The sequence below is a fragment of the Panicum virgatum genome, chromosome 9K (genome assembly GCF_016808335.1).
Source record: "Panicum virgatum strain AP13 chromosome 9K, P.virgatum_v5, whole genome shotgun sequence".
In the NCBI taxonomy this organism is placed as follows: Eukaryota; Viridiplantae; Streptophyta; class Magnoliopsida; order Poales; family Poaceae; genus Panicum; species Panicum virgatum.
This window is the reverse complement of record NC_053144.1, coordinates 62,506,693-62,525,644: the sequence shown is the minus strand read 5'-3', so window position 1 is coordinate 62,525,644 and position 18,952 is coordinate 62,506,693. Positions and strand designations below refer to the sequence as shown.

Here is an 18,952-nt window from a genome sequence, read left to right as displayed (position 1 = left end):
CTCTCCTCCTACCTGTTGTACAGTTGTTGTTTCTCTCTCCTTCTACTTACACTCGCTCATCACCCTCTCTCCCTTTTGAGTTCTGACACCTACATGTTATACTCCCTTCTGACACCTACTTGTTGTAGACCGTCTGTGGCGCATGTGGGTAAACAGTGCATGTGGGTGAACAGTGCCTTTTGATTGGACATATTCTTGGGAGTCGGAAGGACATGTAGCGCAGGCGAGTGTGAGGACTGCGGACAGAGAAGCCGGTAATGATGGACGGACCCCGGGCCTTTGCTGTAGAGCAGCCCACGATAGACACTCTAGCAATGTGCAAAGGCTGCAGGCACCTCGGCGCCATAGCTGGTGGCGCCGAGCTTAGCGCCATAAACTATGGCGCCGAGGTAGGCGCCACGTCGGCGCCATGTCAATCTGGCGATAAATACCTCAGCGTCATGAGTCATGGCGCCGAGACGTGTTAACTCGGCGCCACGATATGTGGCGCCGACCCCCAGGATCCAAAAACACAAATCGTTTTAGAAAGGATCTAAATGTGAGAATCTTTTAGAAAAAGGGCTAAACAGTAAAAAGTGCGGCACTCTGGCCCACTTTAACCTCCAAAATGTAGTTCATATTTGTCTAATGTTCTTCATTGGGAGTCTTCCTTCCTCTTCCTCTGTGATGGGAGCCGATCAACGCTGCTACAGGTTGCCCCCGGACCTCAATCCCAAGCTTTGATCTGCCACCGGCCACCGCCTAGGGTTAAAAAAACCGACAGGAACCGGTCCGGAAACCGCGGTTACTGGTCAAACCGGTCCGGATCGGTTCCGGTTTGGGTCGGTTTCAAACCGGCCCAAATTTAAAATTCAAATTTGAATTCAAAAAAATGAAAAATTCTCAAAAAAATCTAAAAATACTTCAAGTTGCGACGAATCTAACGGTGTCAAATTTTTTCAAATATTCATTCATTTAGTATACTTTGCAAGCATTTGAAGTTAAACAAAAAAAGTATGCATACAAAAATATACAAATACAATATAAAATATGTTATACATTGTATTAATGTAAAAGTAGTACAAAAAAGGGTTGGAGGGTTCATTTAGGCTAAAACATATTATACAAACATTCATTTAGTATACTTTACGGGCATTTGAATTTAAACCAAAAAAGAAAAAAAATTGAATTTGGCCGGTTACCACTCAAACCGACCGGTAACTGGTCAAACCGGACCGGTAAACCGGTCTAACCGGTGGAAACCGATTGAACTGCCGTTTTTTGTTTGAAATTTGAATTTGACCGATTTTTTCCGGTATCCGGTCAAACCGGTCCGGTTTACTGGAACCGGAGGGCAGCGGTTTCGTCGGACCGGTCGGTAAAAAAAAACCCTGCCACCACCCACTACGCCCCCCCCCCCGATCATCCCCGCCAGGGACTGATGGGAATCGGGCGAGGAATTGACGCGATGTACTGCACGATGAAGGCGGTAGAATTGAAGTTATCATGCCGAAGTTTGGGTACAAGTACAACACGGTGCATGATGGCCAGAAACGAAGGGAGGGACCCACCCGTCGGTAGCTATTGATATGGTCTGTTCTTTAAAAATAGATAAAAATCTTACTATTACTAATTGGTATTCTAGGTGGACTGTCGGTACCCTGCAACTGGGGTACCCACTCCTACTGTGCCAATACTCGCTTAGTTATCCGTAACTATGCCATAAGGAGCTGAGCAGCCGGACCCCTGGGGTCCGACTCCATCTCACCGGACCAACGGTCCCGGACCCGCTTCCCGCTCGGGGACGGGTCCGGTGTCACCACGTGTCCCAGAGGTGGAAATGCTCAGCACTGTGGCCGCGGACCCGGACCCCCGCAGGTGGGTCCGGGACCTCCACGTGCCATCCGGACTCCCGCAGATGGGTCCGGGACCTCCACGTGCCTATCCGGACCCCCGTGAGCTCTCAGCTCAGCTAACTGCTCAGGAGGGGTCCGGAGCCGCCACGTGTCACGCAGACGCGGGCGCGAGCGCAAGCCTTCCGCTGGAAGCTCTCTCACCCACCCGCATTAAGTGCGAGTGGTTGAGGCGGGCTCTGCTACCGCTGGGCACGGGGCAGCTTTTGTCAGTCCACACTGTGGATCGCCAGTTACCGAGGCGGCTCGCCAGTTACCAAGGCAAGCATTAAAGACTCAGCGCCGCGCGCATGGGCGACGAGTCATGATGACCAGCTACTGACTGGAGCAACAGTGCACGCTGCTACAGTGACTGAGTCAGTAGTTCGGCGCTTCATCATGACCTCGACGCGCGGCTGCAGAAGCTTGACTCTACTATGACAGGACAGCTCAAGGCCATCCCTGGTCAGAAGCTACGCACGGAAGCCGACGACAAGATCTCCGGATCTGAGGCATTGAAGGACAAAGTGTAGTTTATAATACATCGCCGGGTCCACATGTCGGGGCCCCGCTCAGTGTACGTGCTCCCCTTGGACATATAAAAGGGAGAGCACGCCCGCGAGAACACGTATACACACAGGCCAGGACTCTATTAGTCTAAAACAATAGAGAAAAACTACAAATCTATTATCTTATTATTTGGCCAACAAACGGAGCCTCCACGTTCGCTCTCATGGCCTAGAAATCTCCACATTAATCTGAGCAAAATAGAAAAATAAAAATTACCCACCACTGCCATTACGATAAAAATTAGCCTAAAATACCCCTGTGCCTAATTAAAAATCACCCACCGATGCCATTATGAAAAACTAAATATAAAATATCATTTAGCTATGTATCAGTTACAAATATATACTATTAATAAAAACTAAAGGTAACAACAATCAATCAAAATAAAATAAAAATAAAAATAATTATCTGTATAATATTATTAAAGCTCAACAAATCAAATTGTTATTATAGGTAGATCATAGTCAGGGGCGGGCCCACCTGGTATTCAAGGGTATTCATTGAATACCAATTATTTTTATAAAAAAATCAAGTATATATCATATACATGTATATATATTGAAAAAAATAAAAAAAACAGCACTCAAGCTACATTCCTTCTTCAAATAGGCCAAGCAGCCCAAAAACTTCACACTAACGGGCTTGAACCTAGCCCCCCTAGCTCCCTCACGCAGTCATGCTAACACGACCAGGCACTCAGGCACGAGCGGCGTTGTGCTCGTTCCCACAAAAATCAGAAATATCTAGCCATCAATTCGGCAACTGTAATCATAATAGTCATTGGATCTGTGATCTTTTTAATAAATTACCCACCTATGTCATTATGAAAATAAACTAAAGTAACCCCTAAACATGTATCTAAATTACTCACCTCTGCTGTAGCGAAAATGGCCTCTCATGCCATATTTCAATATAATGTTTTGGCGATTGATGACACACGCAACACTTGAACTAATGTGTTTGCTTAGATGATATACTCAGGCTTTTAGGTTCAAGTGATGACAAAGAGAAGAGAGGCGAAGCTAGGCCCGAAGGGCCGCCCCTACGGGGGTTCCGCAAATCAAGTCACCGGTTGAACCGACGCCAAGCAAATTACACACGTCGGTGCATTGACTTGAGCACGTCTGGGAGTTTTTAGTATCACCGGATGAACCGACGTAAGGCAAAATGTACTCATCGGTGCAATGACAGAGATGGCCTGCGGGCTAGGGTTTGGCACCGGATGAACCGACGATAGGAAATTTGAATACGTCGGTGCAATGGCAGAAGCAGACCAAGGAAAATGCATACATCGGATGAACCGATGATGCACCGGTTAATGGCGTCGGTGCAGTTGTCCAGAGAGTTTGTTTTTCAAGGATCAGAGGACAGTTGCACTCACCGGTTAAACCGACGCTAACATTACATACACCGGTCGATTGCGTCGGTTGATTGCCCGTACACATAACGGCTAGTTTTCAGTGGGCAGTTTAGTATCACCGGTTAAACCGACGATGGCGATTTGGGGAGCATCGGATTAACCGGTGTTAAGCACATTTCTGGCAGCTTTTCTCCAACGGCTATATTTGCTTGTGCTGCCTATATATACCCCCAAGGCCGCACCATTTGAGTGTGCTGGAGTTCAAAGAAGTATACTAGAGCTAAAGATCATCTCCAACCACCATAGAGCTTCATTGTACATCATATAGGCTTAAGCACACTTGTTAGAGTGCTTAGTGCTTGATTAGGGATTAGTTCTTGCGAGAGCTCCCTTGAGAGAAGTCTTGCTGCGGCAAGCAAACACTTGTACTCGTCGTGTGACCCTCCGACTTGGTGTGGAGTGGCAACGACACTTTGTGCGGGGAAGGAGGCCCCTACTTGGTGTTAAAGCTCCAAGATAGTGAAGACGGTGCCGTGGTGACGCTTCGAGATAGACGGTGGCGGTGACCTCGTCTTTGTGACTTGGTGTCACTTAGCCTTTGCTTGTCGGGAGCCTTGGAGGCGTGGCAAGACGGTGATCAAGCGAAGAGACTCGGTATCACACTTGTTCTTTGTGAGCAAGTGGCCGTGGACGTAGGGAGGGACTTTGGTGTCCTAACCGAACCACGTTAAATCGTGTGTCTTGGTGTCTTCACGGGAGTTTGCATATCCTCTCCCTTACCGCTTTACTTACCGCATTAACGTTTCCGCATTTACTCTTTCTTGCTTACCTTTACTTTCCTAGTTAGTTTGATTAGGATTGACTATAGGTTGCAAGTCTTTTGGGGTAAGTAGAGGGTAGCATAGATAAACCTTAGTCATAACTAGCATGTGTAGGACGTGTTAGGTTTATCTTATGCAATTAGATTGAGCCCTAGGATAGAAAAGCGATTAGCGACCCTATTCACCCCCTCCCCCTCTAGGGTCGGACACCCCGGTGATCCTTACATCTGCCATTATAAAAAATAATCTAAAGTAACCCCCTGGTTTTCATGTAAATTATTCACTTATGCCCTTATAAAATAATATCAAATAAATCCCTAAATTTTTATATATATTATCCAATGATAACATAATAAAAAATTAAAATAAATCCAAAATCTCAATATTATTATAATAAAATCTTAAAGCTCCTCAATATAAAATTCTAAATTACTATTTCTATCATTATTAATATATTATTTATATAAAAATACTAACCATAATGTGTCACCATATATTCATGTATAAGAGAAAAGATAAGAATACTAATTTTCATGTTGTTCACATACCTCAAACAAAGTGTTCAATTAAATAAATATCAAATATATATGGATGTGTGATGCAAAATGAGAAAAAATTGTTAGTAAATAAATCTATCACATTTATTACAATTACATAATGATAAATATATATCTTTATAGTTCTAATTAGAATATTTAATTGGTTAAAGAGAGCGTGAGGTAGATAATTATTAATATCTCTAACTAGCCCGTGCGGGAGCACAGGTTGATAGACTAGTAAAGATAAAGATAAAAATGATGTTGTGGTCTGCCCATGAAAATACTCCCTGAAACCTAAAGTGATTCTACATGGAGGCATGCATTCTAGTTCCTCGGTCGTGGGCTTCACTGTTGAGTGATGTGCCCGTGTTACCGCCCGTTGAGCGCGTGTTGTTTGGGTTATTTTAAGTGCGAGTAGTCTGTCAAGGGTTGGCCCGAGGGTATTGTTTGCGGGTTGTATTCCGTGAGCTCTTTGTTCTGTGGGTCATAAGCTGTCGGTACCCTGTAGCAGGGATACCCACTTCTACTGCAGCAAGGCAGGACCTGCGTAGTCATCTGTAACTACGCGGTAAAGGGTGGAACAACCAGGGCCCACAGGATATGCTCTTACCTCACCAGGTCAACGGCCCCGGACCCGCTCCCCGCTCTGGTATGGGTCCGGAGATGCCACGTGTCCCCGAGGAAGGGAAGCTCCGAGCCAGCCACCGAGATCCCGGACCGTCCGGACCTCCCGCGCGCATAGAGCTAACCTACCACTGGGGGGGTCCATAGCCACCACGTGTTCCGTGGGCGCGGGCATGAGTCTTCCGCCGGAAGGCTCGCCCACCCACCGCATTCAATGCGGGTGGTCGAGGAGTACCCTGCCCCGCGTCCTGCCACCGCGGCACGCGGGGCAGCTTTTGTCAGGCCTCACTGTAGACCGCGTATTACTAAGGTACACAGTGCAACCGCCTGCGACGCACCCGCGCAGAGCCCGTCTGCCGTATTAATTGGATACGACGGCACGTCACTTTTCCATCATGCCGCTGTAGCAGCACCATCCAAATTAAACCGGCTTAAATGCACTAACCATCATCTTAATACTTAATCAAGTTACTGTGCACTTAAAACGGTGTAACCTGACAGGCTGTCGGGTAAAATCCCGATTAAACTACTGTACTCCAGGATCACAATTGCACTTAGACCCGTACGAAGACGAGCACAGGTGTTACCAGCATACAGAAATCTTCAAATTAATTTACAACACAGGTTTTACATAAAGTCTTAAATACAAACAACAGAGTTCAAATGCACAGCGGAAGTTTAAAACTGAGTTCGAAATACAATACGATAGCTACGACGACGATAAAAGGTGAGCTCCACATCCTGCCCACCGATGTGACGCCAACCTGCCCAATCTTCACGGGGAAGACGGGGCCCACTCGACGGTCCAACCTGGAGGAAGCGGCTGTCCAATCCAGGAGGCACAGATCTCCTCGAAGTCCGCAGGGACACAACCTGCTCAGAAGGGTTACAACAACAACCCTGAGTATACTAATACTCAGCAAGGCTTACCCGACTCTGGGTATACTTAGCCCATTACCTAGACATGCAAGGCTTTTTGGTTCTGGAGTTCTTTTGCGGAAATGCTACTAGGAGTGAATCCTTACTTTCAATATTTTAGCTCCGTTTTGTATATCAAGTATTAACTAAATTCGCCTAATCATCTAGAGCACACATGGTAGATTAGATTAATCTTCAGAACAACAGGTAAAGCATTCCATCGCTACCTTCCAATACATATTCCACTTCTTGCTACGATGTGACGCAGTGACCAAGGTTCTCTTAACCGAGAGAGACGGCGAATCGATCCGATTTAACCTTGCAAGGTGGACCTAACTCACACGACACGCGTAAACCCCGTCGGGCCACACACGTCAACTGTTCCCATCATCACCCCGACGTCTGAATCACGCCTGCCAAAACCCGGGTGAAGGGTCCCTCACGGCGAACTCCCAGAGAACCCGGAGGCGACATACTATCCAACACCCGCCATCATTCCACTCCCAGAGTAGCAAGTCGCGATTCAAAGTATCGTTGCAAATCAGGTAATTAGCTTACCGGTTTCGACTACCTCCTACTTCCGGCATGTGGTTAGTACTGTTCAAACTCGGTCATCAGGGCCAACAATGGTACGGTCCTCAATCGACACAGGCGGAAGTTTATTTTCTCATCTATTCCAGCTCATTCCCGCCCGGTCTCCAATTCTTTTTACTCATCAACGCATTTCCAAGCCAAAGCTAAGGGATCAAGATCCTAAACTCGCGAGTGACAGCAATCACTCGACTTCTACGGAAATCCTATTTAGCAAAACATTTCTATCGACACCTGCATACTAGTATAGGCCCACGGTACCTAGGGAAAACATGCATACTATGGTTCCATTCAACTCCTAGAACATAAATGCACAATACTTAAATAAACATTGAATAATTTAAATTATGGTTATGCTCCGGGGCTTGCCTTGCAGGTCAGCGGGGTTAACTAGGTCTCCGGGGGCGTGCTCAACGGCGTCCTCCTGCTGCGCTCCTGCTCGTGGCTCCTGGACCGGCTCAGCGACTAGCTCGTGGACAGCGTCGTTCGTGGCGTCTACACAAATAAAATATGTCATGCAACAAATTAGAACTCAGTGCAATGCATGAGAACCTAATGCGATAAAAAGATTAACTCAAAAAAAATAGCTTGAAGTGCTACCTTCCAAGAAAAACCACTAACAACCTTTCTATAAAGAAAAGAGCATGGCTAGGGCAAACTATAAGCAAAACCCTAACTTGCAAACATGATCTAGCAACACAATTAATCAGCATAACGTGAAGACAGTAAAGCATGCCATAGAATTTTTCCAGCAATTAACGACGATCGAAAGCATTTAACTTAACCCTAGAAAAGCAATTAAACAACAAATAGATCCACACACTTGCACAAAGAACAAGCACCTGAAACTTTTACAGTGGATTACACATGTAAGGAGTAATCCACTGCAAATTTTTCATAAATTTTAGAGCCCTAGAACAACCGATAATAAATAAACTAGGTTAAACACAAATTGAATTTTCACCAGAGCAAAAGTGATAAAATGCATGCTTAAGCATTTTTCCTCTGAAGATCATGATTTTAGAAAGCTAACAAAATTGGTTTGTCATTTTTCACATTTTTCTGTGATTTTCTACGCAATTACAAAGTTTCAGCTGAGTTAAAGGAATAAATCTCAAAAACATAAAGATAAAAGGGGGCTGACAGCCGGGGCCCACTGGTCAGTGAGCCCGACCCGCCCCCCTCCTCTGCTCCCCGCGCGCCAGGCCGTGGCCGGCGAGGCGGCCAGACACCGCGGCGGCGGCGGCCTGGACCGCCCGCGGCTTGCCAGCGGTGCGGCCTGGCCCGCCCGCGGCCCAGGTGGCCCGGCGGGGCCGGCGCCCGCGGCGGCGCGGCAGGGCGCGCGCTCAGCGCGGCTCGCGGCGGCGCGGAGGCAGGGCACGGCGGCGCGCGGCCGTTCCGGCCCGGCCGGCGGCGGAGGCGGCGCTAGGCGGCGGGGGTTGCGGTCTGCGGCGGCTTGCGACTATGGGGCGCGCGACGGTGGCTGGCGGGGCGCGTGCAGAGCTGCCCGCGGCACGCGCGCGGTGGCGCAGCAGCGGCGGTGGTGGCGGATTTCGGCGGGGAAAAGGATGGGGAGCGAGAGGAGGTGGCTGTGGTGCTCACCGAGGGTTCGTTTTGGGCGGGGAAGTGCCGGAGGTGGGAGCTCAACGAAGAGGGCGAAGCTCGGGTGAACTGCAATGGCGGTCGGGACGATCTGCGACTCGATTCATCGGAGTAGGGGCTCGGCCGCGCTCGTGGGTGGTCGGAGTGGGTGGACGGCGAGGCTGCGCAGCTCGGGGTGCGATGAATCGAGGCAGGGCGGCGAAGCTCGGCCAGTGGAACGTCGACGGCGAGCTCTGCTCGCTTCCACTCGCTGCTCCAAGGAAGGAGAAGGGGAAGACAGAACGGGACAGGAACCTTCGAGGCGTTCGCGAGGATAAGGGCGCCGACGCCGAGGTCGGGCGTGATTGCCGACGCGTGGAGGCGGCGCCGACGAGCACAGTCGCCGGTATGGCCGGCGAGCGCACCGTGTCGAGCACAGTACAAGAACAGGGGAGGCACAGTAAAGCCCAGTGACATATTTTGAATGATTTTGACCTGTTTTTGACCGGCCAAAACTCAAAATTTGATATGGGAACAAGAAATTTGGCCAAAATAAAAGTTGTAGAGAAAGAAAAGATCTACAACTTTCGTTTTGGGCAAAAATTGATTTGAGGCTCGGATCATGGACAAAAACGAGATCGAACACGGCTAAAATAGATGTTTACTAAGCGAACGCGATTAGCGTTAACGACGAATTTGAGTCCACACTTAGCGAGTTAACTCATGATTAGCGAGACGATTAACACAGGGGTGTTACAGCCGCCTATGCCGCAAGCTACACGGCTCATTCAGCTGCGTGGCAGGCGACGCCGCTAGCTACGTCTGATGCCGTTCCGACAAGACAGCGCCTGGGCATGCTGAACGGGGGATTCCAGGAGCAGGCAAGGAAATCCAGGAGAGAGATCTCCTTCGCCTGCGATGCCATAATGTATGGGCAGTACGTTATTTTGTACTATGTCGATGGGCCCATCTGTCGGGGACCCAACGGCCATGTATGCGCCTCCCTTGAGATATAAAAGTGAGGCGCTCGCTGTGCACAACAGACACACACTAGAACACTCACACGGGGACACATGCTCTCGCAGACTTGACAATACAACACACAGTGGACGTAGGGTATTACGCTCCGGCGGCCCGAACCACTCTAATCCTGCTGTGTTCATCGTGTTCTTGAGCAAAATCGAACTAGTCGCTAGCTAACCCCCGAGTACTCACCCTCTGGGCTTAGGCGGGTGCATTCCGCCACCCGGCTGTGGTTTGTCACACCACGACATTTGGCGCGCCAGGTAGGGGCACATTTAGCTGGGTTTTCAGTTCATCTCTTGCTCACTTCCATGGTTCGAGTGGACAACATGGAGGTGACGGAGGGTGTGGCGTCCTCCACACCACATGCCTCACGCGTTCCTGCTCCAGGAGCAACCGTGCCCATGGAGCAGCCACCGCCGACGGTAGCGCGCGCTGCTCGCCGGCAAGAGTCAGGGCGCCCGTCAAGGGCCCCCTCACAAGCTGCGAGCGGCGGAGCATTGGCGGCGGCTAGAGAGTTGCTTCGCAACCCTCCGGCCACTGTAGCCTCGCCGGACGCCCTGAGGCAGTGGCGGGATGACGTTGACCGTCTCTTCCATCTGGCTCAGGCCTCCCCCAGTTCTGCAAGGACTGGGCAACGACCTCCGCCTGGCAATGCGGTGGTGCCTTACCACCAGTGCCAGGGCGGAGCGTCGGCATCTGTGAGCTCCCCACGGACGGCGCCAAATGTCATGGGCTTTTGGGGGTACCCACAGCCGGGTGGCGGAACGCACCCGCCTATTCCCCGAGGGGGAGTACTCGGGGAAGTGCCAAGCTATTAGGCTGATCTAGCTCAGGGGCAAGAATGCAAGAACACACGGATTTAGAGTGGTTCGGGCCGCCGGAGCGTAATACCTTACATCCAATCTGTGGTGTACTTAGTATGAATGAGTCTATCCTCTGCCCAGCCCGGCTTGAAGCCCTTTCCTCTAGCGAGCGTCTCTCTTTTATAGACCAAGGGGACACATACACAAGCGTTCAGACCCCGACATGTGGGTCTAACGTGGATGTATAATATATTGCGCAGAAGGCTTCAATGGAGCTACAGCGGTTGAGAATCTCTTCTCGGATACGCTTCATTGCCCTGTTGACTCTCTGACCGAGGGGGGTCTTTATTTGTCCCATTCGGCGAGGTGCTCGTTGGGGGCAATGTAGCTTGCGGCGTAGTCTGTCGAGGCTACCGTGTAGGCGTCATAATGGGCGAAACCGAGCCGTCATGTCCAACTGGCATAGTAGACTGACATATGAGGCGTGGGCGGCACCAGCAACTGCACTGCGCGCCTTGGTATCACGCGACCAACAGTGCAACCTGGCAAAAGCCGCCTCGGGCTCTGTTGTGGCAGAGCGATCTTCCGCCTACCAAATTGAGTGCGGTAGGTAGGCGAGTCTTTCAGGGGATGCCACGCGGTACCGTGCGCGTGTGTCCGCACCCACAGACACGTGGCGGCTCCGTACCAGCCCCAGGCGGGGTGTCGGCTCCTCCCTGCTGAAGCTTCAGCCTTCGTGTGCGCCTCCAGGCGGGTGTGCCAGTCGGAGAGGCGCTGGCGTTCGCTCTCCAGGGCAGCCCACTCCCGCTGGAAGGCCGCCTCGGCAGAAGAGGTTGCCTCCTCTATTGACCGCCGGACCTGGACCAGCACCTGGGGGAGGGGAGTCGCTTCCTCCTCCAAGGGACCCTGCAGAAGCTGCCTGCCAAAGACCACCTCCAACTCCTCCTCCACTATATGATCGGAGCTGGAGGTGGGAGCTTCCGGCGCAAGCATCGGGGCCTCGGTAGCCGTTGTGTTCACCGCTGCAGCACTTGCCGCCGTCGCGCTCGCCGCCGCCGCTGCGTCGGGTGCGGCTGTGCCCAGCGCTGGTGCCTCCGCCGCCGCTGCGTCGGATGCGGCTGCGCCCAGCGCTGGCGCATCCGCCGCCTCCACCTCCGCCGCCGCTATGTCGGTCGTGGCTGCGCCCAGCACTGGCGCATCCACCACCGCTGCACCGGGCGTTGCTGAGCCTAATTGTGGCACGCCTGCCACCGTCACATCGGGCACCACCGGGTTAGCAGAGGTTGCTGCACCCGAGGTTCCCGCACCCGCTGTCGCTGCTGAGGCCCCGGTCCCTTGGGCACCGGCCGACGAGCCGGCGATGGTGGAAGAACCGCTTGGGAGAGAGGCCCTGGCAACAAAGAGAAGAAGCCTTCAGCAAAAAACAGGGCACCTAGAACAAGGGAAGTGAGCAGAATAACACTAACCCAGAAGCGCCGGGTATCCAGCGACCACGGAGGCTCGACTTCTGCTTCTGTTGCTGCCGCTGCTCCCGTGGCGGCGATGGAGGCGCAACCCGGGACTGTTCCTGCTGTTGCTGCCGCTACTGCTCCTGCTGCTGCTCCTGTTGTTGCTGCTGCTCCTCCTCCTGTGGCTGCCACTGCTGCTGCTGCCGGAGGGAACTATCTCTCTGCGGTGATGGTGGCGGCGCGGTCGTCCCTGAGGACCCGCGAGGGCCGGAGGCCAGGGAGCTACCCTGGCCCGCGCCCCCAGCGGTCCTCTAACGCTTCGTGGTGGGCTCCGTGACTGGGGTCCCGTCGCCCCTGAGTAGCCTGCGCCGGCCTGCATCTCCCGATGACGCGCCGGGACTGCTCCGGACCTGGCTGGGGCCGCTTGTGGCGGCGCTGCCGGGCACGGCCTGCTTCCCCTTCGTAGTGGGGCCGGACCCCGCGGCACTCGGAATATCTTGATCCCCAGACGCGCCAGGGATCCGGAGCCCACGGTTCGGGTCGCCTCCGGTCTGGCGTGAGGCTAGCCCACCGTCGTCGAGAGTTGGCAGGGTAGCCAGCACTGCCGTCCTCAGGCGCGAGTCCTTGTAGAGGGGGACAACGCCCTGGGGAAGGATCAGGTTCTCCGGGACAAAGACTTCTCCCGTCACCGCCCGCACCAGGACCTCCAGGGCTTCCTGGGTCAGGTCGCTCCCCTCTCCGCGGTGGGTCCTGCTGCAGTCGTTGAGGCCGGTGAAGCTCCAAGCAGAACGTGGCCGCTGCTTCAGGGGGGCGATCCGGCGCTTCAGGAAATTGTTGGGATCTCTGCTTTGTAGATGCCCAGACAGGGAGCATGAACTATAAGAAAGGTTGTAATGAAAGCAAGAGTCAAACTCTCCAATAATGATCAGAAAATTCAACCTTTTACACTGTGGAGAGAGGGGGCTATTTATACCCCTTGCCCTCGGCCAGGTTTTCCTAAATTGCCCCCTCCCAACTCATTTACAGCTCACTCTCAGCCGGTTCCGGGGTAAAATTACAAGATGAGAGGTTTACAAATCCGACCTTCTCACGTATTCGGAAGGTGTACAACTCCGACCTTCTTACATATTCACGTTTTACTCACATGTCTTCAGTCGACGAAGGTTACAATTACCTTCGGGTACCTCCGGGAGTTTGGGCCATGAAGGTTCCATCAACGATCGACCAGCCGCCATCGTTCCCGACCGCAGGCCCTTTTCCCGATGGTCTTGATCTTCGAGTTTATGCTTCCGGGTGGCCGTTCGTCACCTTCGGCGCGGTGGAGGCGGTAACCTTCGGACCGAAGGCCTTGGTGTTTGCGCTTGAGCTTCTGGGCGGCCATCCGTTACCTTCGGCCTTCAGAAGGTGATATCCTTCGGCCCGAAGGTCATGGTCTTTGAGCTTGCGCTTCTTAGTGTTTCTCTGATACCTTCGGGTACGCTTGGCTCCATTTCGTTGTCGCCCTGCAAACATGTTAGGGAGCATTTCCGAGGGTGAGTGCTTGACCCGAAGGTCCAATCCCCAACAGAAATCTCCGAGTACGTGCAGTGAGGTGAGGCCGCCCTCCGCCAGCGACCTGATCTTGCCTAGCACAGAGTCGAAATCAGGCGGCAGGGACGGCTTGGTCCTCCAGGATGAACGGTCGGAGGCGGGTCCCTCGATCGGCATGGCCAGGCGCTCGTTGGCGTCAGTGGTGGCAATGACCCACTCCTTACGCCACTCATCCCACTTCCCGCCGTTGAGCCCGGGGATGTACGGCGACTGCAGGTCGCTCCTTGTTTGGAAATAGTAGGGGCCCACCTCGTCTTTGCTCTTCCCGGACTTCACCAACTAGAAGAAGTAGCGGAAGAGGATGACGCAGGGCCGCACCCCCACGAACATCTCGCACAGATGCATGTAGATGGCCGTCAGAAGGATGGAGTGCGGCGTGAGGTGTTGAAGCTGGAGGCCGAAATCTTCCAGCAGCAGCAGGAAGAAGGAGGAGATCGGCAGCCCCAAGCCGGTGGAGATGTGCGAGATGAATAGCACAAACTCCCCGGCGCGCAGGTTGCCGAGGGGAACCGAGCCTGCTCGAATCCCCCAAGCAGTCTCATGTGCACTCCATCCAAGCAGGCGGCGCACCGTGCTCAGCTCCTCTTCGGACTGGAAACGGCGGGGATGAGCAAGGGATGCCATCTCACTGCGGAGGAGAGGAGCAATCTACGCGGGGGAGCAAAGGGCGAGGAAGATCGAAGGCAAGGGGCGCAAAGGTTGGAAGGAAGAAGGCAAATGCGGGAAAGTAACCGCGGTACGCGGTTCACCCCTTTTTGTACCTTGATCCAACCGGCGCGCCCCGGAACCGTCGCTGGAACCTAAGCGACGCCCGCACCTGGTGTTAACCGCCCAGTCTATGACAAGGGGGCCCAGACCCGCCTGTCATGGAGAGCGGGTAACAAACAAAGGTGCGAAAAGGCGGGATCTGAACCGTCGCCCGCGCGTGAAGCGAGGCGGAAGCTGAGCTGACGTGCGCGTATTAAGCGCTGGCATGACCAAGCTTTTCGGGAACTGCGCTGGTAGTAAATATCCCGTTTACTCCGGCCGCAACAATGCCGAGCATCACGCGCGTGACTAGGTAGACCACTGTGCGTGGGGGCCACAAGTCAGTAAGCCGTTGCGATGTGATGAGGTAGCAACCAACCCGATGAATGGTCAAGGCAGGTCAAGACCCCTGCAGTGAGAGGCTTTAAGCTATGCAGGGCCAAATCGCAGTAGTGGCCCCACCTGCGGGTTCGGACCTCCCCCGAGGTGGGCCCGGGGGCCACTGTCGGTACCCTGTAGCAGGGATACCCACTTCTACTGCAGCAAGGCAGGACCTGCGTTGTCATCTGTAACTACGCGGTAAAGGGTGGAACAACCAGGGCCCACAGGACAGGCTCTTACCTCACCAGGCCAACGGCCCCGGACCCGCTCCTCACTCTGGTATGGGTCCGGAGATGTCACGTGTCCCCGAGGAAGGGAAGCTCCGAGCCGGCCACCGAGATCCCGGACCTCCCATGGGGGTCCGGGACCTCCCCACGCCCGTCCGGACCTCCCGCGCGCGTAGAGCAAACCTACCACCGGGGGGTCCGGAGCCACCATGTTTTCCGTGGGCGCGGGCGTGTGTCTTCCGCCGGAAGGCTCGCCCACCCACCGCATTCAATGCGGGTGGTTGAGGAGTACCATGCCGCCGCGGCACGCGGGGCAGCTTTTGTCAGGCCTCACTGTAGACCGCGTATTACCAAGGTACACAATGCAGCCGCCTGCGACGCACCCGCGCAGAGCCCGTCTGCCGTATTAATTGGATACGACGGCACGACACTTTTCCATCATGCCGCCTACGCCGCAACCTACACGGCCCGTTCAGCTGCGTGGCAGGCAATGCCGCTAGCTACGTCTGATGCCGTTCCGACAAGACAGCGCCTGAGCATGCTGAACGGGGGATTCCAGGAGCAGACAAGGAAATCCAGGAGAGAGATCTCCTTCGCCTGCGATGCCATAATGTATGAGAAGTACGTTATTTTGTACTATGTCGATGGGCCCATCTGTCGGGGACCCAACGGCCATGTATGTGCCTCCCTTGAGATATAAAAGGGACGCGCTCACTGTGCACAACATGCACACACTAGAACACTCACACGGGGACACATGCTCTCGCAGACTTGACAATACAACACACAGTGGACGTATGGTATTACGCTCCGGCGGCCCGAACCACTCTAATCCTGTTGTGTTCATCGTGTTCTTGAGCATGATCGAACTAGTCACTAACTAACCCCCGAGTACTCATCCTCTGGGCTTAAGCGGGTGCATTCCGCCACCCGGCTGTGATTTGCCACACCACGACATAAACAAACTTTTATTTTCTTCTTAATACAATGATGCACAGCTCTCTTGCGTATTCAAGAAAAAAAAGCTCTGCAGAATTGGACCATGCATCTGAAAAAAACTACCATAAGACAATCTAAAAAGAAAATATAAAGATTGAAAATTAAACTAGCTACCCGCGCTATTTGCGTGAACACCTTCCTAGTTCTTTACAAGCATACATGTATGATGTTTTTTTAGGCGAATGTACATGTATGATGTTGTGGAGTAAAAAACCTCCCCTGTATCTACATACAATATTTGAAATGGAAGTGTCCCATGAAGATACTCCTGAAACCTGAAGTGATTCTACATGGAGGCATGCGTTACTCTGCAGAATTTGCTACTCTGCTCCCGTGTGGTAGTAGCGCCTGGTTCAAGCCATTTGCCGCAGTAGCGTTTGCAACGGCACTTGCTTCACAGTCGTAGTCCTGGTCCTCCTCTGCCGCCTGCAGAGCGGCGATCTGTGCGCGCTGCCTGTCCGCGGGGTAGGTCCAGTACAGCGCGGAGTACGTGAGGCAGCAAACGGTGATCGGCACGGCGACCTCCGCGAACACTGCCTTGCCCAGCGCGGCGGCGTTCTCCCTGTTGACGTCCACGCTCGTGCCGGACGCGGCCGGCTGGTACCCGAAGACGCGCTCCGCCAGGATGCCCACGAGCGGCGGCGCGAACGATGCGAACACCGACTCGAGGCACCTGTCGATGGCGTACACCGTCGTCCTCGCCTTCTCCGGCACGATCTCCGCGAAAATTGGACTGCGAGCAAAGAGACGGACGGCGGGCTGGGGCGAACGAGTTGCCAACAGATGGAGCAACGGCAGCGGATTGACGGCGGTGTCGTGTCATCAGCTCACTAGTTTGTGGTGGCAGGGCACCAGGGCATGACGAAGCCCAGGATGAAGAAGGCGGCGGCGTACGCAGCCCCCGCCGCGGGGTCGTCGGGGAGCGCGAGCAGCAGGACGGCCGCGAGCGGGACGGTCGACGCGGTGCACACCTGTGCCAGCGCGATCCTCCCCGTGTTGGGGAACCGCCGCGCCAGCGGATCCCCGACGTACCCCGCGAACAGCGCGCCGAGCGCGTTGGCGAGGCTATTCAAGGTGGTGATGGCACTGGTCTGCCAGTGCGTGAACCCCACGAGCTCCAGCCACATGGCGGCGAAGCCGAGAGCCGACCACGGGACACTCCCAGCCACGCCCTGCGCCACGATGATCTGGAACGTCGGCACCCGCACCACGTCCTTGGCCTCGCGGGCGAGTCGGGCCAGCGTGGCCGCGCCGGTCGCCTTGGTCCTGCTGGGGCGGGGGTCCGCGCCGAGGAGCCATGTCAGGGAGGCGAGCGAGGCGCTGACGAGCGCGAGGGCGTAGAACGCCAGCCGCCAGCCTGGGACGCCGAGGAAGCTCGTGGCCGCGAGCAGCACGCCGAGGGAGTTCCCCGCGACACGGCCCATGCTCTGTGCCATCACCAACCACCCGAACGCCGAGCCACGCGTGGCGTCGTCGCTGTAGTCGGCCACCAGGGAGTAGATCGCCGGCACCACGAGCGCCAGCCCGACGCCGTTGAAGCCCCTGGCCAACGCCATCTGCAACAGAGCTCTTCTTCATCACAGCCTTTCAGGTAGATAAGATAATGCCGTGTCGGTGGGTGGAGGGAACGGCGCAAAACAACACGTGGCAGCCGCTGACCTGGAGAAATGTGGCCGAGGCGCCGACGAGCAGCGTGGCCACGGCCCAGAGGAATGCGCCCGCGGCGACGACGCGCGCGCGGTCGTGGCGCGCGGCGGCGCACGTCGCGAGCGGGTAGCACACGGCCTGCACGAGCGCGCGGCACAGCGTGAGGGAGCCCAGCGCGGTGGGCGAGGCCCCCAGCGCCGCGCCCACCTCCCTGTACACCGCCGGCAGCAGCGCCTCGTCCGCGCGCTCCAGCAGCGCCGCCACGGTCACCAGCGCCAGCGTCCACTGCCGCCGCCGCCGCTGCCGCGCCGCGCTGATCCCCATTTCCTCCAGAAACACTCTTGCGTCCCGAGTGCCGGCGGGCGTAACGACTTGAAAGGGATTTGAGGGTTTAGTTTGTAGCACTAGATGGCACCGTTTTTCGTCGTTGCTCGTGCGTGCAAGCATTGACCGGAGGATTTCTTGCGATTAACAATGCTTGCAAGGAAGCGATTGGATAATATATATAATGTATTGGCGCCTGATAGATACGCCGTCTATACTCGAGTTTCACGAGTGAAAGCTTCGGGTTTGACAGAGCAGTGGAGTCCTGTAGAGGTTGCGACATGACCTTGTCTGCAATCTACTGACCATGTCCAAGATTGAACTTCTCTGAGTGATAGCCAATGCCCGGTGCTAAAGGTTGCTGGTGAATCCTTTGTTATTTCGCCCCAAAAGATAGGGATTTGATTTGTTAATGAGACAATCAACTGCTGAGCTCTTACTAGTACTACTTGTTTCTAGGTTCGCTGAACTCCGGACGTGGAGCCAGCTTGTCGCGTCTAGCAGTTAGCAACTTCAGATAGTTTTTCCTTGCACCGAACAAAATCCTAACCTGATTGTTTCAGGATAGATGCGATTACGAAAGCAATTTTGCAGAAGTGTTCTTCAGAAGAGTGAAACCCTGAACATCTGTATGCCCATTAATTTCTACAGTTTTTTGGTAGCAATATTGGTGCCATTTCGCATCTAGCAATATTTTCTCTTATTTTAGATGGAGGTGGATATAACAATATTTTCTCTTCCAGAGAAATTGGGATCAGACTTGTTGATCAGGTAGCCAGGTGCTGAGGCCCGTCTTTGTATATTCACAACGCTCAAAGATCTGGCTTCATCTATCTTGCCCTTTCGTTTAGTTATTATACCAAAGTTTGGTGATACCATTGCTTA

The 18,952-nt window shown here is 53.8% G+C and overlaps 1 protein-coding gene across 1 annotated transcript; it reads right to left on the bottom strand.

The window, feature by feature from the left end:
- Positions 1-16,171: 16,171 nt before the first annotated feature.
- Positions 16,172-18,154, bottom strand: LOC120646806. The gene is made up of 3 exons (XM_039923279.1): positions 17,756-18,154; positions 16,928-17,652; positions 16,172-16,829 (listed from the first exon to the last, which is right to left on the bottom strand). Exons 1-3 carry the CDS (start codon positions 18,065-18,067, stop codon positions 16,400-16,402), a joined length of 1,467 nt encoding a protein of 488 aa, XP_039779213.1. The 5' UTR covers positions 18,068-18,154; the 3' UTR covers positions 16,172-16,399.
- Positions 18,155-18,952: the final 798 nt, after the last annotated feature.

Excerpts from the sequence above, each read along its gene's own strand:
- LOC120646806 (XM_039923279.1), bottom strand. The coding sequence starts at position 18,067 with ATGGGGATCAGCGCGGCGCGGCAGCGGCGGCGGCGGCAGTGGACGCTG. Across the intron at positions 17,653-17,755 it reads CCTCGGCCACATTTCTCCAG|ATGGCGTTGGCCAGGGGCTT; the intron begins GTCAGCGGCTGC and ends GCTCTGTTGCAG. Across the intron at positions 16,830-16,927 it reads TGCCCTGCCACCACAAACTA|TCCAATTTTCGCGGAGATCG; the intron begins GTGAGCTGATGA and ends CTTTGCTCGCAG.